At 37.1% G+C, this 22,728-nt stretch overlaps 1 protein-coding gene across 1 annotated transcript in view; it reads right to left on the minus strand.

Moving 5' to 3' along the window:
• Positions 1-22,728, minus strand: part of INVS (inversin) — a 99,107-nt gene that overhangs the window by 71,405 nt on the left and 4,974 nt on the right. Inside the window, exons 2-3 of the mRNA XM_061994963.1 lie at positions 21,634-21,803; positions 13,845-14,011 (exon numbers count right to left, since the gene is read on the minus strand). Of these exons, the coding sequence (XP_061850947.1) occupies positions 13,845-14,011; positions 21,634-21,760 (294 nt within the window). The 5' untranslated portion in view covers positions 21,761-21,803. The remainder of the gene's footprint in view (positions 1-13,844; positions 14,012-21,633; positions 21,804-22,728) is intronic.

The raw sequence follows: 22,728 nt of genomic DNA on the forward strand, positions 1-22,728 counted from the left end.
TGTAGAAGAGAGAGGAGTGGTAGGGGAATCAATCCAAACTGAAACTTCAATAGTAAAACCACTAGTATAAAAATTAATTATAAAAAACAGAAATCAATGAGATTTTTAAAAATCTACAAGCCTGTAAAAACAAAGAAAACTATTAAAATGTTTTGGTTTTTTTTTTCTGATTAACCAGTACAAAATAAAGCGTCCTTCCCCTCCCAACCTGCTATTTTGAAGTCATCCGCAGTTAAGGATTCTAGCTCCTTGTAAGAAGTGGCCAGTTACATGAAGGATAATTTTGGCTAAGTACTATAGATCTCAGAAAAAATGTGATACATAAAGGGGATACTGGTATGGTTACAGTTACCACTTGCTTTGAAAAGAATGAGGAAGTAACATGACAAAGAAAGAAACCACTATTTTAGTAACTTTAAAAACAAACAAATCCTCCTTTGAAATCTAGTCTATTATTTATTCTGGTAAGGTAAATATTAGTACCATAAGCCTTCTGAGACATTAATCTGAAAAAATATATTTGTTCTACTAGCAAAATAGCTCTTCATCAGATGTATCTTCTTTAGAACTATTCAAATCTTTCTCCAAGAAACACGCAGAGAGCAAGGGATTGAAAGCAACAACTATAATAAAACAGCCACAAAATTCAACTGACAATTTTACCACCCAGTGCAGGACTGGATAACAGCACTTGTTCTACTTCCAGGAACATTGAAACAACTGCTTGTGTCTCAAAGAACATAATAGTACTATTGGACTGCCAAATATTTAAACAAAATATTACAACAAAATGTTCACTTTCTTTGTAGCTTCTGCTAAGTGATTCCCTCCATTCGTGGATATTATCCACTCCTATGTCATAATCTTTCACATTTATATTCCCCATTAACTGGCTTTTTCCTCAAGACATAGAATGAGTCTGATGTGGCATCACATTGCCATATAGGTTTCACACAAATTCTGTCTTGTCTCTGTGTGTGCGCGCGCACGTTTGTGAGAGAGTCTGAGATACACAGAAAGCACACACTATGCAGCCTCATTAACTGGAAAGATATATAATTAAACAAGAAGGGGTTAAAGCATACATTAGCCTATTCTGCTTTTCTATCTATTACTTTTTAAAAAGCTTTCATATGTCGTCTTCCTTGTTTCTGAAAGCTAACCATCCCTTCTTCCTTTCAGGAAGGCTGACATTTGACAGCTTAACATAGCTGACAGGGTTACCCAACAGCCCACCCTCCCTATTCTCAATCCAATTAGACCTCTAATCCTCCAGATGAAAGGCCCAACTACTCACGTTCCTCATGACAACGACAGCTATTGATTATTTGTCACTACAGCTAACACCTTCTCTGTCGAGGCCACTCTGACAGAAGCAAACCTACCAAATTAGACAGCACTTTATCTGCCCTGGAGGCCAAATGGCACAACAAGTAAAGGCTAATAAATGGTATAAAAATGAACAAATCATAACATTATGACAGGTTGATCGTTGCCAGCAGCTTCACAGCTCAAGCTTGATGCTCCGTTAGACCCGTTTCTTCTCTTTTCTCTTCCAGTCGTGCTCCAACTTTGACTGAATTAAAGGCCAGAACAATTAAGGCATTTGACCAGCAAAGATAAGCTAGGATAGAAGTATCATCAAGGGACACAAATGTCAATAGCAGACTACCGTTTGTCAATAAACACATTCCAGAGATGCAAATGCTTATGACTCTGCTCTCCACTAGGCTGTACTGACTCTCTTTGTACAGAGCTCTTCCCAAGCCCAGGCAGAAACTCCTGGAAAATTAACCCCAGAAAACCAAGCTTGAGCTGGGAATCATTCTTATCAGGCAAGCATTTGCACCATTAAAAAAGGAATCCCAATACTGAGCTACATTACAAACAGATGTTACAGTTGTTAATCCATTCAGTATCTACAAAATTTTCTTTTCATTTTAATGGAGAGACATGAGCCAGGGATACATAATTTATTAGTAGAAATTTCCTTCAATTGTTTCTCAAGAGAAAAAAAAAAGTCTGTTTCTAGGATAATGTGCAGTATCTAGTGACATAGGACTGCGTAAGTCATACCAGTCTAAGGCAGACTGAAAAGCAGCAACAATCTGTATTATTTTTACAGTGGTACTATCAAAAAACATAATGGTGAGATCAGCAGCACAGTCCCTGAACTGAGGCTGTTTAATGCAACAAATGGCAGGAAGAGAACAAATAAAACACAACCACCACAGGAACAGTGTTAAAAGATAATGTAATCACAGGAATAATGTGAGTAAAAATATACAAGTTCTTGAAACAGTTAAAAGTGCATTTTCCATCAAGGAATTCTTACACTTCTGAAATTACTTACTAACAATAAAATAATATTCAATCAAATTACACTGAAATAAAATAAAAGCTTCTTTAGCTAAAAGACATAGAATATTAGTATCTGCTCATCTACTTTGGAAAAATCTAGAGTTTAACCGAGGAAAATATTCTTCTGTAACATTTAGATTGTACAGATATAGGCAACTACATGCAAGTGCAACACAGTACTATTTAAAAAAAAATCTAAACACTGTAAAAAGATTTCTTCAGTATGGAAAAAAAAAAATGCATCATATTTGTCCTCAGGTTGTTTTAATTTCTTAGGTTTACAAAATACTCTTGGGGATGAACACATCTTTATTAATCATTTCAATCAGACACAGATGATTAAACTCTTCAAAAGACGGGCATTTCAGTACAATATTATCTCAAAATATAGATATTTAAATGAATAGCTTGGCAAATAGATGCCTTAAGATTACTAGTGCATCAAGAAAACCTGAACCTATAGGACATTTAAGTATAATGGATCTCACAAAACTTGAGCAAATCTGTAAAAAATCTAAAAAGTTGAAATGGAATATTTCTAGGAATAAATTTAAAATTATTATACTGCTCTAAATGATACTGCAAATATAATAAATCACTGCAAAGAGGAGACAAATGTTTTAATTTTCAAATAATGTAGGGTACCACTTAGGAGATATATTTTTATTTACAGTGATAAAAATCTGTTTTTAATACCGTTCTGTCCTTTCCAAATGGGACTAGTTCAGAACTCCTAGCACCAAGCCCCCAGAGAAGCACTTGTGCCGAAGAGGGCTGCTTGGGGCACACCTGGCCCAACCCTCTGCACTAGGCAGAAAGAACCAAGCAAACTTACTCCAAACTCCTACTCACACAAAGACATTTATGCTGGTGACAGACAGTCCACAGTGTTCTCAGGAGCTGTTCAGGTTTTCCAGCAACAAAAAAATTCCCTTACTGTTTATATTATAAACCACCTACTTCTCCTAGTTTATATTCACTGCTATGGTCTGTTCTTATTTAGCAGATCTTATCTTATTTTCTCATTTTTTTTAACATATACTTTGTTTATACAGGAATTCTCCCAGTCTGGTTTTACCTAGTATTCTCATTTGGGATTTCTTCCCCTTTTATTCTTTTAAGTGCTTTTTAAAAGAATCTTTAACAATGCTGGCTAATAAATCACCATCATACTGGAGGACTTGCTGGTGCCGAGTAGTGAAGAAACATTACTATACTTAATATCTAATCACATCAGTAAAATTTGTAAATGTCTTTGTAAAAATGTTAGACTTATTAACCTGATGAGTCACCTCCTCCATTATTATTCCTGAGTTCTTACCTGCAAGACTTTTTAATAATATTTGGTTTATGATCATTCTTTTTGATAAGTGTGGATCATTTCTACTACTACAGGTCAGAATCAGAAGTTGCATACTTCTTTGTTTTTTCAGGTTGTGTTCCAGATGTGCCTCCCTGAGCATCATATCTGAACATCCTTTGCACATAGCAAGAGTTACTCCATTCATCTTCACAAAAACCTGAGATGTATTACTTGTTCTACTTTTAAATTAAGTTTGTAACCTTCACAATTAAAATGAAATCCTTCAAAATACGGATGTGATAATGACAGCTGCCAGTCTTAACTGCCCTAGGCAACTAGGGATGATCCCTTCATGTGCATATTGGTCCATCTCTTTCCATGCAAATATACTCCACTATGCAGTATTTCTCCAAATACATCACAAGTGGTCGTGCTGCAAATCCTTTCTTTAAACCCACTATCCACCCTTAGCTTTTGTTTCTACTATTCTAAACAGAGAAAATCAGTATTTTGTTATTACAAGTGGAAGTAGATCAAAGCATCCAGTCTACAGCAGGTTATACAGCAAACTTGTTGGATATTTATAGTATAATACATTTTAGTGTCTCAGAGAGCTTTTTTGTTCTCTTTCACAATTCAGTCCTGCTTAATGATAATAATAGATAATGTTTTTTTGTTTAGCCATGCTATAATTCCTTTCATGCTCAAAATCATTGCTGGAAAGTAGGTATAACCAGGGAGGTAGCCACAAATTGCAAGCAATATTTTCCAGCATGTTTTATTAAAGTAAGTAAGTCTAGTAACCAACACTTACTAAAATAATTTAAAAGTCAATTTTACATGGGCCATAGCCTGTAGGCATTCATACCATATTTATCAGTGCAGTCTGTAGAGAGAGAGTCTGATCTTTAGCTGGTCTGAAGTTCTGAACTTTAAGTCAAAAAAATGACTTTGTAAATTTTTGCATCACCTTGTATGAAAACGCTATTTCACACTAACATAAAACCAGTGAGAAGTCAGATTCAGATGCCTTAGTATCCGCTATGCAAGTGAAATCTGACTTCTAGAACAGTATTTATAAAGTTTTATCTTATACAGCCAAAATAACTGGCTGGATTTTAACCCACAGTTTGGCGGTAGAGACGTGACTGCTGGATACCAAACGACTATAGTGACTTAACACTCCATGAGAAAACAACAACCTGCATGTTCCTGCATTGTTACAAGGCATGACAAAGTGTGTAAGCTGAAAATATATTGCCTGAAAATATGAGAATCACATATTGGTCTTGCAAAGTAGTGCTCAAAACAAGCTCTCCACACCAACAAAAATTTTATTCTGTTTCAGCGATGTTGCTCTATAATGTTTGCTATAACTATAATGCTTACTATAACTGACTTTGAAAGCCTTCCCTCTCCTTCACATCTGTGATGTATTAATGAATCAACATATAGAATTTCTGAAGTTGAAGAATATACAAGACCAATCTCATAATATCTAGCGTTGCTTGATTTCCCACAACCTTTTCAGAACAATCATTTCTCTCTCTAGCTACATGCAAAAGAGCCTACCTAACACAGATCTCCACAAGATGCTTCTATCTTGTAGGGGTTTTTTGTGTACGATCACAGTCCAAGCCACCCTGCACACTTCAGTGGAGAAACAGTGACATTTAAGATGCTCTGGAGCTATACTTGAATGCTCAGTTTCCTAAGAGGAGACTTTGATTTCGAGATCACCTTTTCATACTTCAATATTTTGTTCCCTGATTACTAAATTATGACAGGTTAATGCAGTGGCAGGTGGAAGCACTGATGAAATTTAAAGAACAATCTGAAGCAGAATTAAAGAGATGTACAAGACTGAAAGAAAGTCACAGCTGCTATTTATCACACAAAAAACCTTCAAAAGGCTCCCTCAACTTAAATGTAATGCTACTAAATTCTCATCTAAGACTTTAAGAGTGTTTTTCACTGTGTCAGAATTCATTTAGGAAGTTCCAGCCCTGCAAAGTCTCTGGCTGTTTTATTATTCTTCTTCAGTGGTGATAGCACATCCTGGGATACTATATTGTAAATCAGATATCTGTAACAATGTAAGTTTTTTCTTCCTAAACTTTTCATATAGTTATTTTTAACCATTTCAATATCTATTACAGCACAGACCTATGATAGTCAGCAGCTCAACCAATAGCAAAAAACATTTGGGAGCATGAGGACTTGTGCTAAACAAGCAGAAAAGTAATCGTTATTTTGTTGAGTTCATTTTCTGTTGACTTGCTGAACGGTGAGCAGTTCTGCAGTTGTGAAAAGGGGTCAGGGGAAGGACATGGGCAGGACCAACCCTTTGGTAGCTAGATCAGCTAATCCGCAATACAACACACACAAATCACGTAAGAGGAACTGTGCCTTCTGCCCTTGAGCATCTTTAGGCTTACATTCACTAGGGAGAATGCTTTGTTTGGGAAAATAAAGAAAACATTTATACCATAGTTATTGTCTGTGGCTTGAACACAGAGAAAAACCACAGTTCTGCACATTAAAAAAAAAATCACTGGCTGGTTGGCCAGTATTTCTTTTCCACACCTTTGTTCAGATTTTTCACATTTAGTCAAATTGTGCTCATTCACACTTTGAGAACCTAGATGCACAGAATTAATATTACTCATTAAAAGCCCTCACTGAAGGGGGAACATCACAAAAGGTTACCAGCCTAGGGAAAAAAGAACACAAACTGGCCACCATTGTTTCTGAAAGGAAACATCATTACTTATTTTCATGATAGAGATTGGGAAAGAAAGTTAGAATAGCATGTACTCTTTTGTGCAATTCAAATAATGATTTGAGACCACAGCTCCAAGAAATACATCTTGAAAAAGGTAGTGAGGAAAAAATGTATAAGTTTGCTCCCAGGCAAGCTTTATTCAGGAGCTTAATGCAAACATATTTTAGTTGGACAAGAAAGGGGAAATAACATTCTGGGTTTGGGGCTCTTGGACTATCTTGACTGTACTCATTAGATAAAATGTGGAAATAAGCTTTCATAAAATAAATGAACTAAAGACTACCTTCTGTTTCTAATTTTCTGCCATATCTTACACTTGCTATACGCTGTCTTTTCTCACTTCCTTCTCTACGTGTATGGTTATTGGTGAGCTTACAGAAACAACTATTTTCTCTAATTGTAATATTTCTTAAATTAAACCTCATTAAAATATACCCTCCTACTTTACAAAGAACTCCTAACTGCATCCCGGACATACTGTTATTTATCATTAACTGTGTCACAAAGAATTAACGTAAGCTACAGAATATTTACTGTTTCTAGATAATAAAAGATGTATTTTCCCACTGGAGTGGTATTAATCTTCTTGAAGACAAAATTAATATCCTCCTGACACTTAAGCATCCTGATAGATTAATTTAAGTGCATATAATTAGCATGCAACAACAAAACTATTGAATTTTTTCTTCTATCTCTGTCAACACAAAAGGCTGTGCTTGGGGTTTTCATAAAGATGGTTATTTTCCCAAAGTAAACAGATCACTAATAAGCAAGCATCCTCTGTGAAAACTTCTGAAAGAAGCAGACCTGTTTTTTTCCTTATATTAAATTGAAATTACTTAGTAAAAGATAAATGAAAAAAATCATATACAAGTATGTGTATGGGTATGTAGAAGCATTTCCATTCATAAGTATCACATGTGGATGTTTAAGCAAGTTGTAGTTTAAGACTAGAAGGAAACTGCTACCAGAATGCCTAAAAATGAAAATGACTGTCTGTACTTAAACTATGATCCTAGTACTCATATCTATTTCCACAGCATGTGTATTTCCCAATAATCTCAATTCTACCAAATTAAACAATCTGTACTCATATAACAATGCAATTCTTCAGTGTGAAATCACCAGTAAATTATGGTTTTACTGCTGTTGTAATCAGTCACTGTTTCAGCTCCCAGTAAATTACATCCATGTTCATATAGTCACAACTGTCCCATGAAACTCCTATGGCAATCTTCACAGGAGCACTCCTGAATTAATTTGTATCATTTTCTGGTGAGTTTGGGGTCCTCTCTTTTTCTTTTCTTTTCTTTCTTTTTAAGCATATGAACCCTTTCAAAATTTCTTGGGAGACCTGTCCATTTAATGAGAGACACCAGATCATTCTACCTTTACAGCAGAACAAAATAAAACCCAAGAAGAAAAACCAAGTAACTTCATTTAATGCCCGTCTGCCTAGAAAGACTGAAATGCTTCCAATGTAAGGCTGATGAAGACAGATACTACCAAAGTTGATGTCAGTGAAGATTTGAAAAAGATGGCTTGTTAAAAAATGTATGACTTGGGTGAGATTCATTTGTCACAATGTAGACATTGCCAGCATCAAAACCTACATCACTGAGATGTCTAAAAGGATGACTGGGCTAGTCGGTGTGACCTAAGGTATTCATCTATACTATAGGGTGAATGAACTGCACCCTAAAGTGCATTAATTTTAGAAGTGATCTATATTACTAGCTCAGATTTAGATGTCTGCAATGTAAATCTCTACAGCTACATGAATATATTCTCATCCCATGGTATCACTATGCATTGTAGAATATTTTGAATACTATGTCTCAAAAGACAATATATATTAGTGACATTTAAGCAATGAGTTTAAAGTTCTAGCTCCTTATTTGTGCAAATAATCTTTTTTAGACCAAATGATGTGCAGAGCTTAAAAGCTGGAATAAAAAGGATGTCTATCACCAAATGAAGTGATGGAACAACTCATCCTGAATGTTATCACTGAACACATGAAGGATAAGATAGTTATCAGGGGGAATCAACATGGCTTCACCAAGGGGAAATCCTGTTTGACCAACCTGATATCCTTCTGTGAGTGCATAACCGGCTGGCTAGATGAGGGGAGAGCAGCAGATGTCATCTACCTTGACTTCAGCAAGACTTTTGACACTGTCTCCCACAACATCCTCATCAGAAAGCTCAGGCAGTGTGGCTTGGATGAGTGGACAGTGAGGTGGATCAAGAGCTGGCTGAACAACAGAGCCCAGAGGGTGGTGATCAACAGCACAGAATCAAGTTGGAGGCCTGTGGCCAGCGGAGTTCCACAGCGATCGGTTCTGGGGCCACTCTTGTTCAATGTTTTCATCAATGACCTGGATGAGGGGACAGAGTGTACCCTCAGCAAGTTGGCTGATGACACCAAACTGGGAGGACTGGCTGATTCCCCAGAAGGCCGTGCTGCCATTCAGCGGGATCTCGACCGGCTTGAGAGTTGGGCAGAGAGGAATCTCATGAGGTTCAACAAGGACAAGTGCAGAGTCCTGCATCTGGGAAGGAACAACCCCACACACCAGTACAGGCTGGGGGTCGAACTGCTGAAGAGCAGCTCTGCAGAGAGAGACCTGGGAGTCCTGATTGATAATAAACTAAATATGAGCCAGCAATGTGCCCTCGTGGCCAAGAAGGCCAGTGGCATCCTGGGATGGATCAAGAAGAGTGTGGCCAGCAGGTCAAGGGAGGTTCAGCTCCCCCTCTCCTCTGCCCTGGTGAGGCCTCATCTGTAGTTCTGTGTCCAGTTCTGGGCTCCTCAGCTCAAGAGGGACAGGGAAGTGCTGGAGAGAGTCCAGCGCAGGGCCACCAAGACGATCAGGGGACTGGAACATCTTTCATACGAGGAAAGGCTGTGGGAACTGGGGCTGTTTAGTCTGGAGAAGAGGAGACTGAGGGGGGATATCATTAATATTTACAAATATCTAAATAGTGGATATCAGGAGGTTGAGACCTCCTTTTTTTTCTATTGTATCTAGCAACAGGACAAGGGGTAATGGGATGAAGCTGGAACACAAAAAGTTCCACTTAAATATAAGAAAAAACTATTTCACTGTGAGGGTGACAGAGCAGTGGAACAGGCTGCCCAGAGAGGTTGTGGAGTCTCCTTCCTTGGAGGTTCAAGACGCGCCTGGACATGTTCCTATGCGACCTGATCTAGGTGAACCTGCTTCTGCAGGGGTGTTGGACTAGATGATCTCTAAAGGTCTCTTCCAACCCCTACCATTCTATGATTGTATGAAGTTAAAAACTTATCATTAAGGACATAATTATTATCATTAAGCAAGCACTCACACGTGATTATATCAATATATAATCACAGCTTTTTTCAGATGAAATTACTATTTCAAGTAGTATTAACAGCTGAAGTTTCTGACTGTACCTTATTAACTTCAGGAACTTTCTGCAAAGACAGGTGTAAGAACATTGCTATCAAAGAAATCTATCATCTGCTATCAAAGAAAGGTGGCTAGATGAACCACTAAGCAAGAGAATATCTTAACTGTTACTTCTTGCAAATAGTCCAGAATGTCCTTAATGAAGTCAGAAACAGAAAGACATTACATGAACCATGTGTTAAGAACCTGATACACCTTTCCAACTAACTACTGATTTGCAGACATGGTCCAATGACAAAAGTCATTTGGATGAAACATAGTATGACAGAGCAATTTTGAGTTATGCCAGTCTTCTTGTTTAACTGGTAAAAATGACCTGGATATTAAAACTGCATTAGAAGAGGTTACTGAAATAATTGGATCACTGTTATGGTTTGACATGACAGTCATTTCTTGTAAGGGGGAACGCGCTGTAAAGATGGTTCCTGTAAGAAGTTGCCTGAAACTCTCCCCAGCTCTGAGCCAGACCCACTTCTGGGGTTGAGCCAATTAGTCACCTCCATGATCACTTTTTAAGAAAAAGATGGAAGAGGAGGGTTCTTTGTGTTCCTTCTTGTTCTGTCCCTTCTTCTTCTCCAGCTGGTGGTGGTGCAAGGAGTGAGGACAGAGAGAGAAGCAATCATGCGGACTCCAAGGTTAGAGGAGGAGGTGTGCTGGAGCAGAGACTCCCCTGTATCCTGCAGAGAAGAAGCAGCTGAGATTTGTTTGCATTTTGGTAGGGACCCCGCATCAGCGGCAGAGACTCATTTCATTAAAGATCCCGTGCCAGAGACAGTGACTATGGCTGGAGGAGGCCGTCCCCCATGTGAGCAACCCTATATTCACAGAAGCTGTAACTGTGGGGAGCCAAAGAAGCTCATTAGAATTATGCTCAGAAAATGGCTGTGTTCCCTGTGAGGGATCTGTATCTGCAGAAACTGCAACTCTGGGGAAGGACCCACGCCAGAGTAGTTCATTAAGGACTGTGTCGTGTGGGAAGGACCCCATATTGGAGCAGGGGAAGAATGCCAGGAGTCATCCTTCTCTGAGGAGAGAGAAGTGGCAGAGCCCATCTGTGAGAGAATGACCACATTCCCCATTCTCTGCCCCTCTGAGCCGTTGAGGGAGGAGGAGGTAGAGATATCGGGAGCAGTGAGCTGGGCCCAGGAAGAAAGGAGGGATTGGAGAGGGACATCTTAAAGTGCTGGTTGTAATCTTCTCATCATCCTGCTCTCTTTTTCCTTTTTGTTCTGTTCTGTTTCTTGTAGGCAATAAGAATAAACTTTCCTTACTTTCCTCTCTAAGTCGAGTACTGGAGTCTGTTTTGCCCAGAACCGTAATTGGCAGCGAGCTCTCTCTGCCCTTGTCTCGATCTACAACCACCTTGGTTATCTTTTTTCCTCCTGTTTCGCTGGGGCCTCCACCATCCTAAGGAGGGTGGGGGTGAATGGAGAGCAGCAAGCAAAAGACTGTTGTGATGTTTCTTACCTATGTTGAAACCTTTGAAACTATGGAACCGCATGGGTCATTCTGCTTAGCCATGCTCTCTGAAATGTTTTTCACGGAGACTATGAGTAGCACTTATGTGCGGAAATTCTGATACCAAAGCAAAATAGAGCCATTTTGACAACTCATAATTCTGAAAGATGGCTTTAGGACATTTGAGAAAAAAAAAATGCAAAAGCACTTGTTTGCACCAGAATACCTTGGAAGAGATCAACTACACATCAACAAAGTGACCACCACTGTGTCCAGTGACAGGACAAGGGGTCACGGGCACAAGTTGGAACACGGGAAGTTGCACTTGAAAATGAGGAAAAACTTCTTTCCTGTTCAGGTGAGGGAGCCCTGGCACAGGCTGTCCAGGGAGGGTGTTGAGTCTCTGAGGTTTTCAAACCCATCTGGACATGTTCCTGTGTGAACTGATCAAGGCAAAACTGCTTTAGCAGAGGGTTGGATTAAATGATCTCTAGATATCCCTTCCATCCCCTCCTGTTCTGTGATTTCGTGATTAGGAAGAGATGAAGGAATAAGGAAGACTAGATAGTCTTCCTTAGACTAATAAGTGAGACTATCGCATCTGATAATATTTTATATGACTATATAGGTAATGCTCTAATCTATACCTGTAACTTAGGAAGAATTCTATATCATCAACAAATGAGAATTCTAATTTTGAACACTGGATGCGATTGTTAGAATTGTGAAGGATTGAAAGAAATGCTCTTATAAAATAAAATTCTAATGCAACAGTAACAACAAACAATGACAGGAGAAAACGTGATCTGCTATTCTGCAGACAATAGGTGGAAGTAGAAAACTTGCAGAAAGATGGAAGTTAACAATTAAACAGAGAGCTGGTGTGTACACGGTGTATGCACATACACAATCACCAAGTATAGTCCAGTTTTTAAATCACATGGGCATAGTCAGAAGTTAGTTATATAACTACTAACGGCATGACTTTACAGCTCTTCATTTAAGTCGTATCCAACCAGAAATCCATCCTTGAGAAGCAATTAAGAGTTCTAATTCATTTTACTTAATACAGACAATTTAGACTGAATTCAGGGCTATGACACATTTCTTAAATATTCATTCTGTAACAGGGATTTTAAAAAAATACAAGCTATTTTACTAGTCCTGAAAGATATGAACAGGCATTCATTCCACTGAAGTTTCCAGACACAAAAATGGGAACAGTTTCATCTTAAGTGAGAAGACCTTTTCTCAACACCTTAGCACAGTTACTTCCTGCTGGAGAGAAAACAAAGGAAGGCCTTATATTGGCTGCAGTTTTAGATGACACTGAGCGAAAGCACTGCAGGATGCAGAGAATGAAACCAATTTTAATTTTGATATCCAAGGTTATTAATGGGACAGTCATCATCTTGAATCTAAACATATGAAGACATTCAGCTTCCTTCTGTCTAGGATGGCTAAATTATTCTTTCTATTTGGCATTAAAAGAGTTTCTTCTCACCAACTCTCTGCCTTTGAGACAGTTCTGTGGCTCGCAAATACAGCAGAGCATTTTTGTCAATCAACTGCAAGACTGTTTCAGAGGAACATTTGTAATACTAATGTAAAGGAAGTCTATATGATAACCTAAGGAGACTCAAATCTGCTGGCAATAAACTCTATCACTCTGCTGGAATCTGATGAATAAGGTGTTCCAAAAGCACTCACAAGAGACAGCAAGAAGTAGCAAAAGACTTTGGAACACCAAAGTCTTGCCTAGCTAGCCAACCCCTAGTTTCTTTTGTTCTTTTTCTTCTCCTCCCATCAGAAGTTTGCTCATTCACCTGTAACTGTGGACATTTCCCCCAGCCCTAAACACATTCAAAATTTATGGCAGCTCTGAAGCTACGCTTTAAGTTACGTTTTCTTTTATTGTTGAACACTTCCTTTCCCACTTCTTCACTTCAGTGGGACAGTGTAACTGGACAATGTTATAGAATGAAAGTGTTGAAGGAAAAACAGACAGTAATGCATTTCACTACTGGTCCTGGAAATCATATGGTATTCCATATCCTTGAAATTCTCAGACACAGTATTAATAATTAACAGTGCATGATCTTATATGCACTGAAATTAAGGGTAACATCCTAAGGCATATTAGAGCGTACAAAATTTAGCCTTATCTTAGAACTGGCTATCCCAAAATAGACAAGGACTACTTTTCCTAGAAAACACAAGTTCTTAAACCAGCAGTGAATTACATTGTCTCTGCGGACAGCTACAAACACACTCAGTAAAAGCAAAAAAAAAAGAATCCTCCAAATATTTACTTTGGGATGGGCAAGTTTTTTAAAAAATTCAGAGCATTATTTGTTTCTAAAATGAAAATATCTAAAGGTGCAACGTGTTCACTCGGCCCGAGAAAATCTGCCTTTATATCTGTTGCGAATGAATGCAGCATGCTTTTACAATGGTTGACCCTTGTAATGTAATTAATCACCTTTTGTGCAGCAAGATGGAGAGCAGTTCTTCGGCTACGATCAGCTCTATTAACATCGGCTCCAGCCTTCAGCAACGCTTCTGCACAGTCCAGCCTATCAGCCAATACACAGTACATAAGTGGAGTTCTTCCAAACTGGTCCTCTTTATCTTTCAGCTCCGAGTTGCCTAAATAAATAATGAAATAGACCACATAAAACAATTAATTCTATGAGTATCTAACTCAAAGTAGTACTTTGTAATTAAAAGAGCATCTTATATAAATGAACGGGGTGATCAGAATAATGGAGTATACGATAAACTCAAAGTAACTATTTTTACCCTATTTTTCCTGACATTTCAAAATATGTTTACAGAAAAGAACTACATTCAGAAAGCATTAGTTCCATAAATACACCTACCACCAGTAACATTCTGCAGTGGCATAAATAATTTTTAAATAGATACATTTTAAGGATTTTTTAAAGATGGATATCTTTATTTACTAAATATGACCATATTTAAAGATTACTTTAAAAATATCAACAGTAAATAGATCAAATAGTCTTTCTGAAACCTGTAAACATATTACTAAAATAAGCTTTTAAGCATACTCACAGTAATATTTATTTTAAAAGCATAAACATGTCAATATTATATCAATACTATTATTTACTTCATAGTGCCTTACAACATGGAAACAGCTATATGTTTTCTTCAGTGGATAAGGTTAATAAGGTCGCAATTAAGCTAAGACACAAGTCTGTTGTCCTATTGAAAAGAGAAGAAAATAAAATCATTGTATTCCTGTACACAGTCGTGTCCTCCCCCAAAACAAAACAACTTGTATGCATCCATCAGTATAAAGTTTAGTATTTCTAATATGTCGCCACGTAGCAATGTTGTCTACAGTTATTCAAGAAACACTGAATTTTAACAGGTAAGCTACTTTTTATTTTTAAATATTCGCTTTTTTGCACGATTGTTGATGCTTCAAAAGAACTCCAGCAGAGGTACACTTCTTCTTTACAAACACAATCTTCACTCTCCCCTAGCATATTACACTTATCTACATATCCAGTAATTGTATTCTTAATTATAATTTCTGTTGATTCACTCAGCACAATCAATCAGACGTGAATCAAGAGGAATAAAATGAATTAAAATTCATTCCCAACCAACGAAGCCTCTTACAAAATAACCCCACAGTTAAGCAGTTAGAGCAATCATTTCCGAGTTCCTATAAAACTGCCGAGTGAATACTATGTCGTTCTCATGACTCATTCTGTAACACCTTCTCTTACTTAGAAATTGTGATTTGCCTAGAGAAAACTCTTTCTGCTCTGTAAAAGAATGTTTAGGAACCTTTCTGAACTCTTCTGTGAATGCCGATAATGAAAAAAAAAGGTCTTTTACTGACCTGCATCTACCCTCTACCCTCTTCAGATATAGGTTATATTTTTTAAGAACACCTGGCTTTTTAACATCAACCCTCACACTGCTGTTTAGCCACAATTGCTTCCCTTTGATCTTCCTAACTTTTTCTTCTTAAGTGCTTTTGCATTCACTTCACACTGCAAACAAGGATTTTACTCTTTAGACGTATCTTTAGATTCTTCATAGCAAGTGTTTTTATTTTAATGTCCTTCACCATTTCTAAAGCACACAACTATAGCTGGCTGCTGTTGCTTATCCATGTATAGTCTGGTCAAGAGCTACAAAACCTCGCTTAGTAATACTGACTCACGTCCTACACAGAGAACAAGAGCAACTCAAGCACTGGTTCTGTTCTGGATCCACCAAAACTTCTGTTGCCAGCCTCTTCATGATTTCCAACTATTTAGTTTTTGGATCATATCCTCAATAGCCATTTACCCAAAACATATGAAAGGAATCTTCATTACTATCATAGAATAATAGAATGGTAGGGACCTTTAGAGATCATCTAGTCCAACTCTCCTGCAGAAGCAGGTCCACCTGGATCAAGTGGTACAGGAGCACGTCCAGTTAGGTCTTGAAGACCTCCAAGGATGGAGACTCCACAACCCCTCTGGGCAGCCTGTGCCAGGGCTCCCTCACCCTCACAGTGAAATAGTTTCTTCTTACGTTTAAGTGGAACTTTTTATGTTCCAGCTTCATCCCATTACTTCCTTGTCCTGTTGCTAGGTACAATAGAAAAAATGGATGCCTCAACCTCCTGACACCCACCATTTATGTACTTATAAATATTAGTGAGATCCTTCCCTCAGTCTCCTCTTCTCTAGACTAAACAGCCCCGGTTCCCACAGTCATTCCTCAAAAGGAAGATGCTCCAGCCCCCTGATCATCTTGGTAGCCCTGTGCTGGACTCTCTCCATCACTTCCCTGTCCCTCTAGAGCTGAGGAGCCCAAAACTGGACACAGTACTCCAGATGAGGCCTCAGCAGGGCAGAGTAGAGGGGGAGCAGAATCTCCCTCAACTTGCTGGCCACACTCTTCTTGATGCATCCACTCTTAATGCATCCATTACTATTAATGTTTCCTGTCAACTCAGGATCCTCTGATCTCCCTTAGAGTGTTACACATAACACTATCTTGGCAGATGAACAGTAATCACAGAATCACAGAATCTCGAGTTGGAAGAGACCTTTAAAGATCACCTAGTCCAACCCCCCTGCCAGAGCGTTAGTACTATATTTTCTGATTTAGACATATAAATGCAATAATGAAGTGTGGTTGTTTTTTGTGTTTAAGCTTGATTGATATAGAAATTGATCAAATCATAGAATGGTAGTGGTTGGAAGGGACCTTTAGAGATCATCTAGTCATTTGATAATAGCATTTGAATCCAAGACTTCTACTTCGGTTTCTGAATGTGCATCACCACTCTTCCATGGCTTCCACAATATATCAGAATACAAAGTATGCAGAAAAAACCATTGTCTATATGGTAAAACTTGTGGAATGGAAGGCATTATTCTCACCATATGATCAATAACCTCATTTAAAACATCAATCTTAGTTTTTTTATCAAATTTCTTTAGATTTCCATGTATGTAGAAAAATAAATACATTTGGTTTGGATTTCTGAGCAACTTCAGCTGGTTTGAATTGGATGTTACCTTTTCTTACTGCATGACAGCATAAATGAAGATACAAAACAGCTATGATTCCGCCTTTCATAGATAAGCCATTGGAAACTGTGGGTACCCTCGTCAGTTCTTCCTCATTTTTTTCCTTTAGAAACCTTCTCATAACAAAAGTTATCCTCAAAAAGAGGAGTCTTGGATTTTTCCAATAAATGACCAAAGTACATTTTTATACAGAAGAAAAAAAATCAAATAATAGGAAATTCCTTTTGTAAATTTACACAGGTGATTTTTTTTTTCCTGTGTGGCTTTGCATAAAAGCTGCCTAAGAATCTGGTCTGAACTTTACATAGAATGGGAGAATGTAAAATACTGGATTAATCTTATCCATTATTCTTCAATAGATATCTAGCAATAGATATCAAAAAAGCTTAATTATATAGTAGCATCTTTTAAAGTGATTTTTACGACTTAAAAAACCAATTTGCAGAGGAGTTAAAAGCTGTCTTAAGTTGAAATGTCTTTGGATTATTATTTATGTCTTGTTAAATCTAATTACATTTTTATGTGAAAAAATAAGTAATGTAATTTTTACTAATGCTATTTATATTTTTATACTGTTTTAAAATTCCAATTTTTATTAATACATTTTGAGAAAAAAAGCTCAAGTATTGGCTTTAAATATTCCTTTAAATGTCATCCTGTTTTCGTTACTGAAGACTACTGTTCTTTATTTCTGCTTCAAATGACAAGTTGTAATATTTACTAAGTGCATTAAAAAGCAGTATATATCTATTTTTAAAGTCACTCATTTAAGTAATTCCATGATCATTAGGAAATAATTTAAAACGTAACATACAAGTTAATCAGAGGAATCCAAAATTTCTTGTTTTCCCTGACATGTAAAAACATTTGGTAGATTTTGATGTCATAGTATCAAAATTCCATTGCAAACGGGATGCAGTTTCAAGATCACTCTTCTTCCATTAGCAAAAAGCATTTCAAAAAGTTATAACTACAGGTTCTGAAGCCATTACATTTCAATATTTTAGCTAACAATAAATGATCTTTTACATTCAACAGAACGTAGTACACAAACAAAACCAGTTACAAACAAACATGCAGTCACTGTACAGTAGTGGGCAAAACTAGTTCTTCTCCCTCAAATTCCAAATTCCCTTTCATATTATCTTAGAGGATATATAGATTGTAGAGACTAAAAGAAATGGATAAGGTCAAGATTAGGAAAAAAGGTCCTAAAGCTCAAGTAAAACCCAACTAAATAGAGCAACAAATGTCTATTTTCATTTACAGCTCCCAAAGAGCGACGTAGCTGATGATAAGTTTCCATGATTGCATACATTCTGAGTGAAAAATGAGCAAGACCTACAACACTTAAAGCCAGCAATCTGCGTGAAGCTGCTGCACTGTTAGTAGTAGGCTCCTCATTATTTTGTTTGCTTGCAAGACTTTGTAAGACACTTAGAATGGTTCCCACACTGTAGAAGTGGGAAGTGTGAGGAGGCCTCCCCCTGAGAGGAAACAGAAGCAAAGTCCATCTCTCCTGAACTGACTGTAACCTCAATTCACTGTCAGGAGGAGAAGGGGAAAGAGGTAAGGATGTAGGAAAAAATAAGGGGTGTGGGGAGGTGTTTTAAGATTTACTTTTTATTTCTCATTTCTCTACTCTGTTTTGATTGTTTGTTAATAAATCAAACCATATCTCCCCAAGCTGAGTCTGTTTTGCCCATGATACTAATTGCTGAGCAATCTCCCTGCCCTTATCTCGACTCAGGAGCCCTTTGTTGTATTTCTTTCTCCCCTGTCAACTTTAGGAGGGGGAGTGACAGAATAACTTGGTGGGAACCTGGCAATGAAACCACCACAGCAGTCCATAATCTTGTTGCCAATAGAGGTCATGAACACCATGGCATTGAATGGCTTGATTCCAAGATCTAACTCTTATCCATACGTTGTCACTTTCTCACAATCTATGTAAGCAGTCACATCAGACTAACATTTCTGTGCATTTTTCAAACTGGAAGAGGAGAAAGGGAAGCCGGAGGATGTGAATTCTGCTTAATTATTAAAAGACAGACCATCTCTTGTTATTTGCAAGAATCTTGCCTTTTTTAGTATTTGATTTGAGTTTAACCTCTCACATTGCAGAACATGAAAGACAAAAGCAGAGAGGAGAATCAAATAGAAACATGCAACTGCATATTTTCAACCTGGAATTTATAGCGAACATTTACAATGAAATATCATATCAGAGATTTGGGTTTTAGAGATCAGAGATATAAGTGATAAAGGTTTTAGAATGAGGAGTTGGACTGAACAGACTCTTCAGTATAATGACTGTTAAAAACATTATTATGTTCTTATAAACAATTAAAAAAATTAGATGCATCTTCCCAAAACTCTACACAAAAGGGTTAAATGCAAAATCATATTCCAAACACAAAATAATTTTTGGTCCCTTTTTGCGTAAGACTGAAATAATACAGACAGGTTTTAACACTGAAGAACTGCTAATTAAAGACATGTTCAGTGTTGTATAAAACATAGAAAATACTCTGAGTGACTCCCCAAAGCTTGAGATTATACAATTCTAAAACAATGGGATACAGCACTAGGCAACTCATGTAATGCAAACAATTAGCACACTTTTGTTTTAGCATCGGTTATACAAAGGGCACTTGGCATGTAACTCTACTTTATGCTATTTAACCCATAGGCTGTTTAGATTAAGTCTGTAATTTTCCACCAGCAGTGTTTAACATGAAAGGTCACTGTTCCAGAAATCCCTTTTTCTATCTAAATGTTCAACTTACCTTACATTTCATGTTTCTATGCCTCTTATTGGCAGACAATGTCAAAGGGAAAACAGAATACAGGTCATACTGTATTATTTCAAACACCTGTTCCTTTAAAATCACAGGCTATTGGGCAGCAGATTATACATGTCCATACCCACAAATTATATGCAAATACATTGTATGTGTTTGTGTACAGTCACACACCCTCCATCAAGCTACAGATGCAAAAAGGAATAATCACCAAACAGGTTAGAGGGGCTGCCCTAACACACCGTTGACCAGCCTCTATACCCCTTCTATATTAATAATTGAACAGGGAAAACTGAGATGGGAAAGTAATAATAAATTTCAGGGTAAAAAGTCCTCACTAAAAGAGGGAGAAAGTAAGATTTTGTGTTACTGCATATGCTACTAGCTACATAAACAAGATGCAAAGCTTGGCTGTGTTAGGAGACCACAGTTAGGCAATCCAGCATACGTGCACATTGTCTGGAATTAGATGCTGCTGTGAAGTGCAGTCATGAAGTTCAGCAAACAACAGCAATTGCTCACTTTATCCCTGGCATCTAAGTTACACTTCCAACAGTGTCTGGTAAACAGTTAAAAATATTACTTTCATGCATTCTTCTTCTAGGTAAGACTTTTTTTTTTTGGTCCTATCCTGGCAAAAGTAAGGTCTGCGTCATTTCCTGTCAAAACTTGACAAAGCAGAAAAATCAAATTCTGCTATTAAAGCAAAGGCTGTGAGGATTATGCAGATTTCCACATAAAAATAACACACAGCTTTTTTAGTTTCATCCTGCATCACAGTCATTAAAGGAACAGTGATTCCCTTATCTAGTTCTAATAGCTGGTTTGTGGGATACTCGACAAGGCATACTAGCAATACAGAAGTATTTGGTCCTTCTTGTTTCCAAAATACATCATTTGGCTGTGGGATGAACAAAAACACACTGAAGTTAACAAAACATCTTTGTTGTTGCTTCTGATTGTTAGCTGAGACTTGAAACCTGGACATTATTTTCTCCCCTCCACATGCAGGCAGAAGGTTTTTTTTAAAATTCAGGTATTTAAAGCTACTTTGTAGCTGCATCCCAAAGATTTCTAGAAGCATCTCCATATCAGCTGCTCACTCATTATTTATAAAATGTTCTACTAAAGAGTTAAAGATAGTATTAAATGCAAACAATATATGTTTGAGCCATCAGATGACAAAATAAAGCTGAAGGCCCCACAAAAAATATTTGTTTCAACCAGTGGAGATTCTATAAAGTCAGTTCTCTCATGTTTCAATCAAATCACTTCTAATTATTTTTTGAGAGAATGAGATATACCTTGTAAATAAGAACCACTTACTGTTGTCTATACAGCTTAGAAAATAGAACACAGGTCAGCAGAAGATACATAAAGAAACCTGACTATTGATGAAACTCTCCTTACCTTTAAATTGTCTTGAAAAATATTGTTAGTGTATCAGAATCAAAGTAATAAATAGAGCTGGCTCATTTTATCCCCAAATATGACATAATGACAAGACTTAATTAACTTAATAACATAATAAATGATCTCTAAAAACAAGTTTATTAATTTTCCTGCAAAAGCAACCACAACATTAAAGATTTGCAGCCAAAATATTTCAGCCCAAAGCACTTCTCCAGCATTTCAAATTCTCTGAAACGGGAGTCCCAAATAACTCTTCTGGTTTTATCACTTACTGACTTTCCATTTTACGTCACAGAAAAGTACCAATCAAAGGCAACAGGTAATAAAAAGAAAAAGCAGTCATATTTTCAAGACTCCATTTATTCTAGAAATACATGTAATCAAGAAATACAAATATATCTTAGAGATTAAAGCAGTAAGTCAAAACCAAAAAGCTTCGGTTCTGAAGTAATCCAAATGTATCTACAATGAAAACATTTACCTGCTATTAGCTTTTGGAGGGTACTCTTATCTCCATTAACAGCAGCAGCATGCACTTCAGATGCTAACGAAGAACCACTGAAGAGGCAGTTTGCTGAAATATTCATACTCTTTCCAGGTATTATCATAGGTCAGATCTGCAGCACCAACATTTTTTGTAGGAATTCAGTTCTAGAACAAAACCAACAAAATAGATCAAACAATGCTAAAGAGAATAAACCATTCTTTTAAAAACACAAGAACAAATACAATTCTTATTTTATGGATTACATCTACCTCTAGCTAAAATTCAACCAGCAAATGCCTACGATAAGGAGGTAAATACATATAGAGAAAAAGTTTTGTGGTCTTTAACATAAATTTCAGTCAATAAGCTTTGCAAAAGCCTGCAAATAGGACAGTGTTCATCTACAAATTCAACAAATTGTTGTTCTTCAGCATTGCCATGTCTGCTTCAGTTCAGTAACCTGTGAAGTCTGTTGTATAGTACTAATTTATTTTACGATGATGGACCATAGACATATGCAGGACAAGGTTTGCAATCTGAAGTAGTATTGTTTATTTGACTAACTGCCATAAATGAAATAATCAGATCAGCTTTCTAGATTGTAAATATTCTTCAAAACTGAAGTAGGAAAACACATGTGTAAGAAAAGCCACAGTGAATCAGACCAGAAGTCTATTTCTAAATCCTGCCACAAACTGGCCAATGGTAGTTGCCAAAGAACACAGCATATATATATATATATATATGAAAATTATTACATATATGAATATTATTTCCCCCCCTCTTCCAAACAATCTCCTGACCTACAACTATTTCTGCTTCAATCACTTCTTGAAGTGGACTTGTTTTTTCTGTATTTAGTACTCTGCAAATTCTGCTAGTTTTTTTCCCCACTCATTTCTCTACTATAAATGTGTTCAGTCTCCTCTTAAGATTATGCAAACTTATGGCATCCACAACATCCACTGACAAGGAATTCCATGCAACAATCAGACATTGTATGGACAAATTGCTTGCTTTCATCTGTCTTGTTCTGGCTCTCACTCCTGAGGTCCCTTAATCCTTGTACTGGCAGGGACATTAAATAAA

The sequence above is a fragment of the Colius striatus genome, chromosome 4 (genome assembly GCF_028858725.1).
Source record: "Colius striatus isolate bColStr4 chromosome 4, bColStr4.1.hap1, whole genome shotgun sequence".
Taxonomy (NCBI): Eukaryota; Metazoa; Chordata; class Aves; order Coliiformes; family Coliidae; genus Colius; species Colius striatus.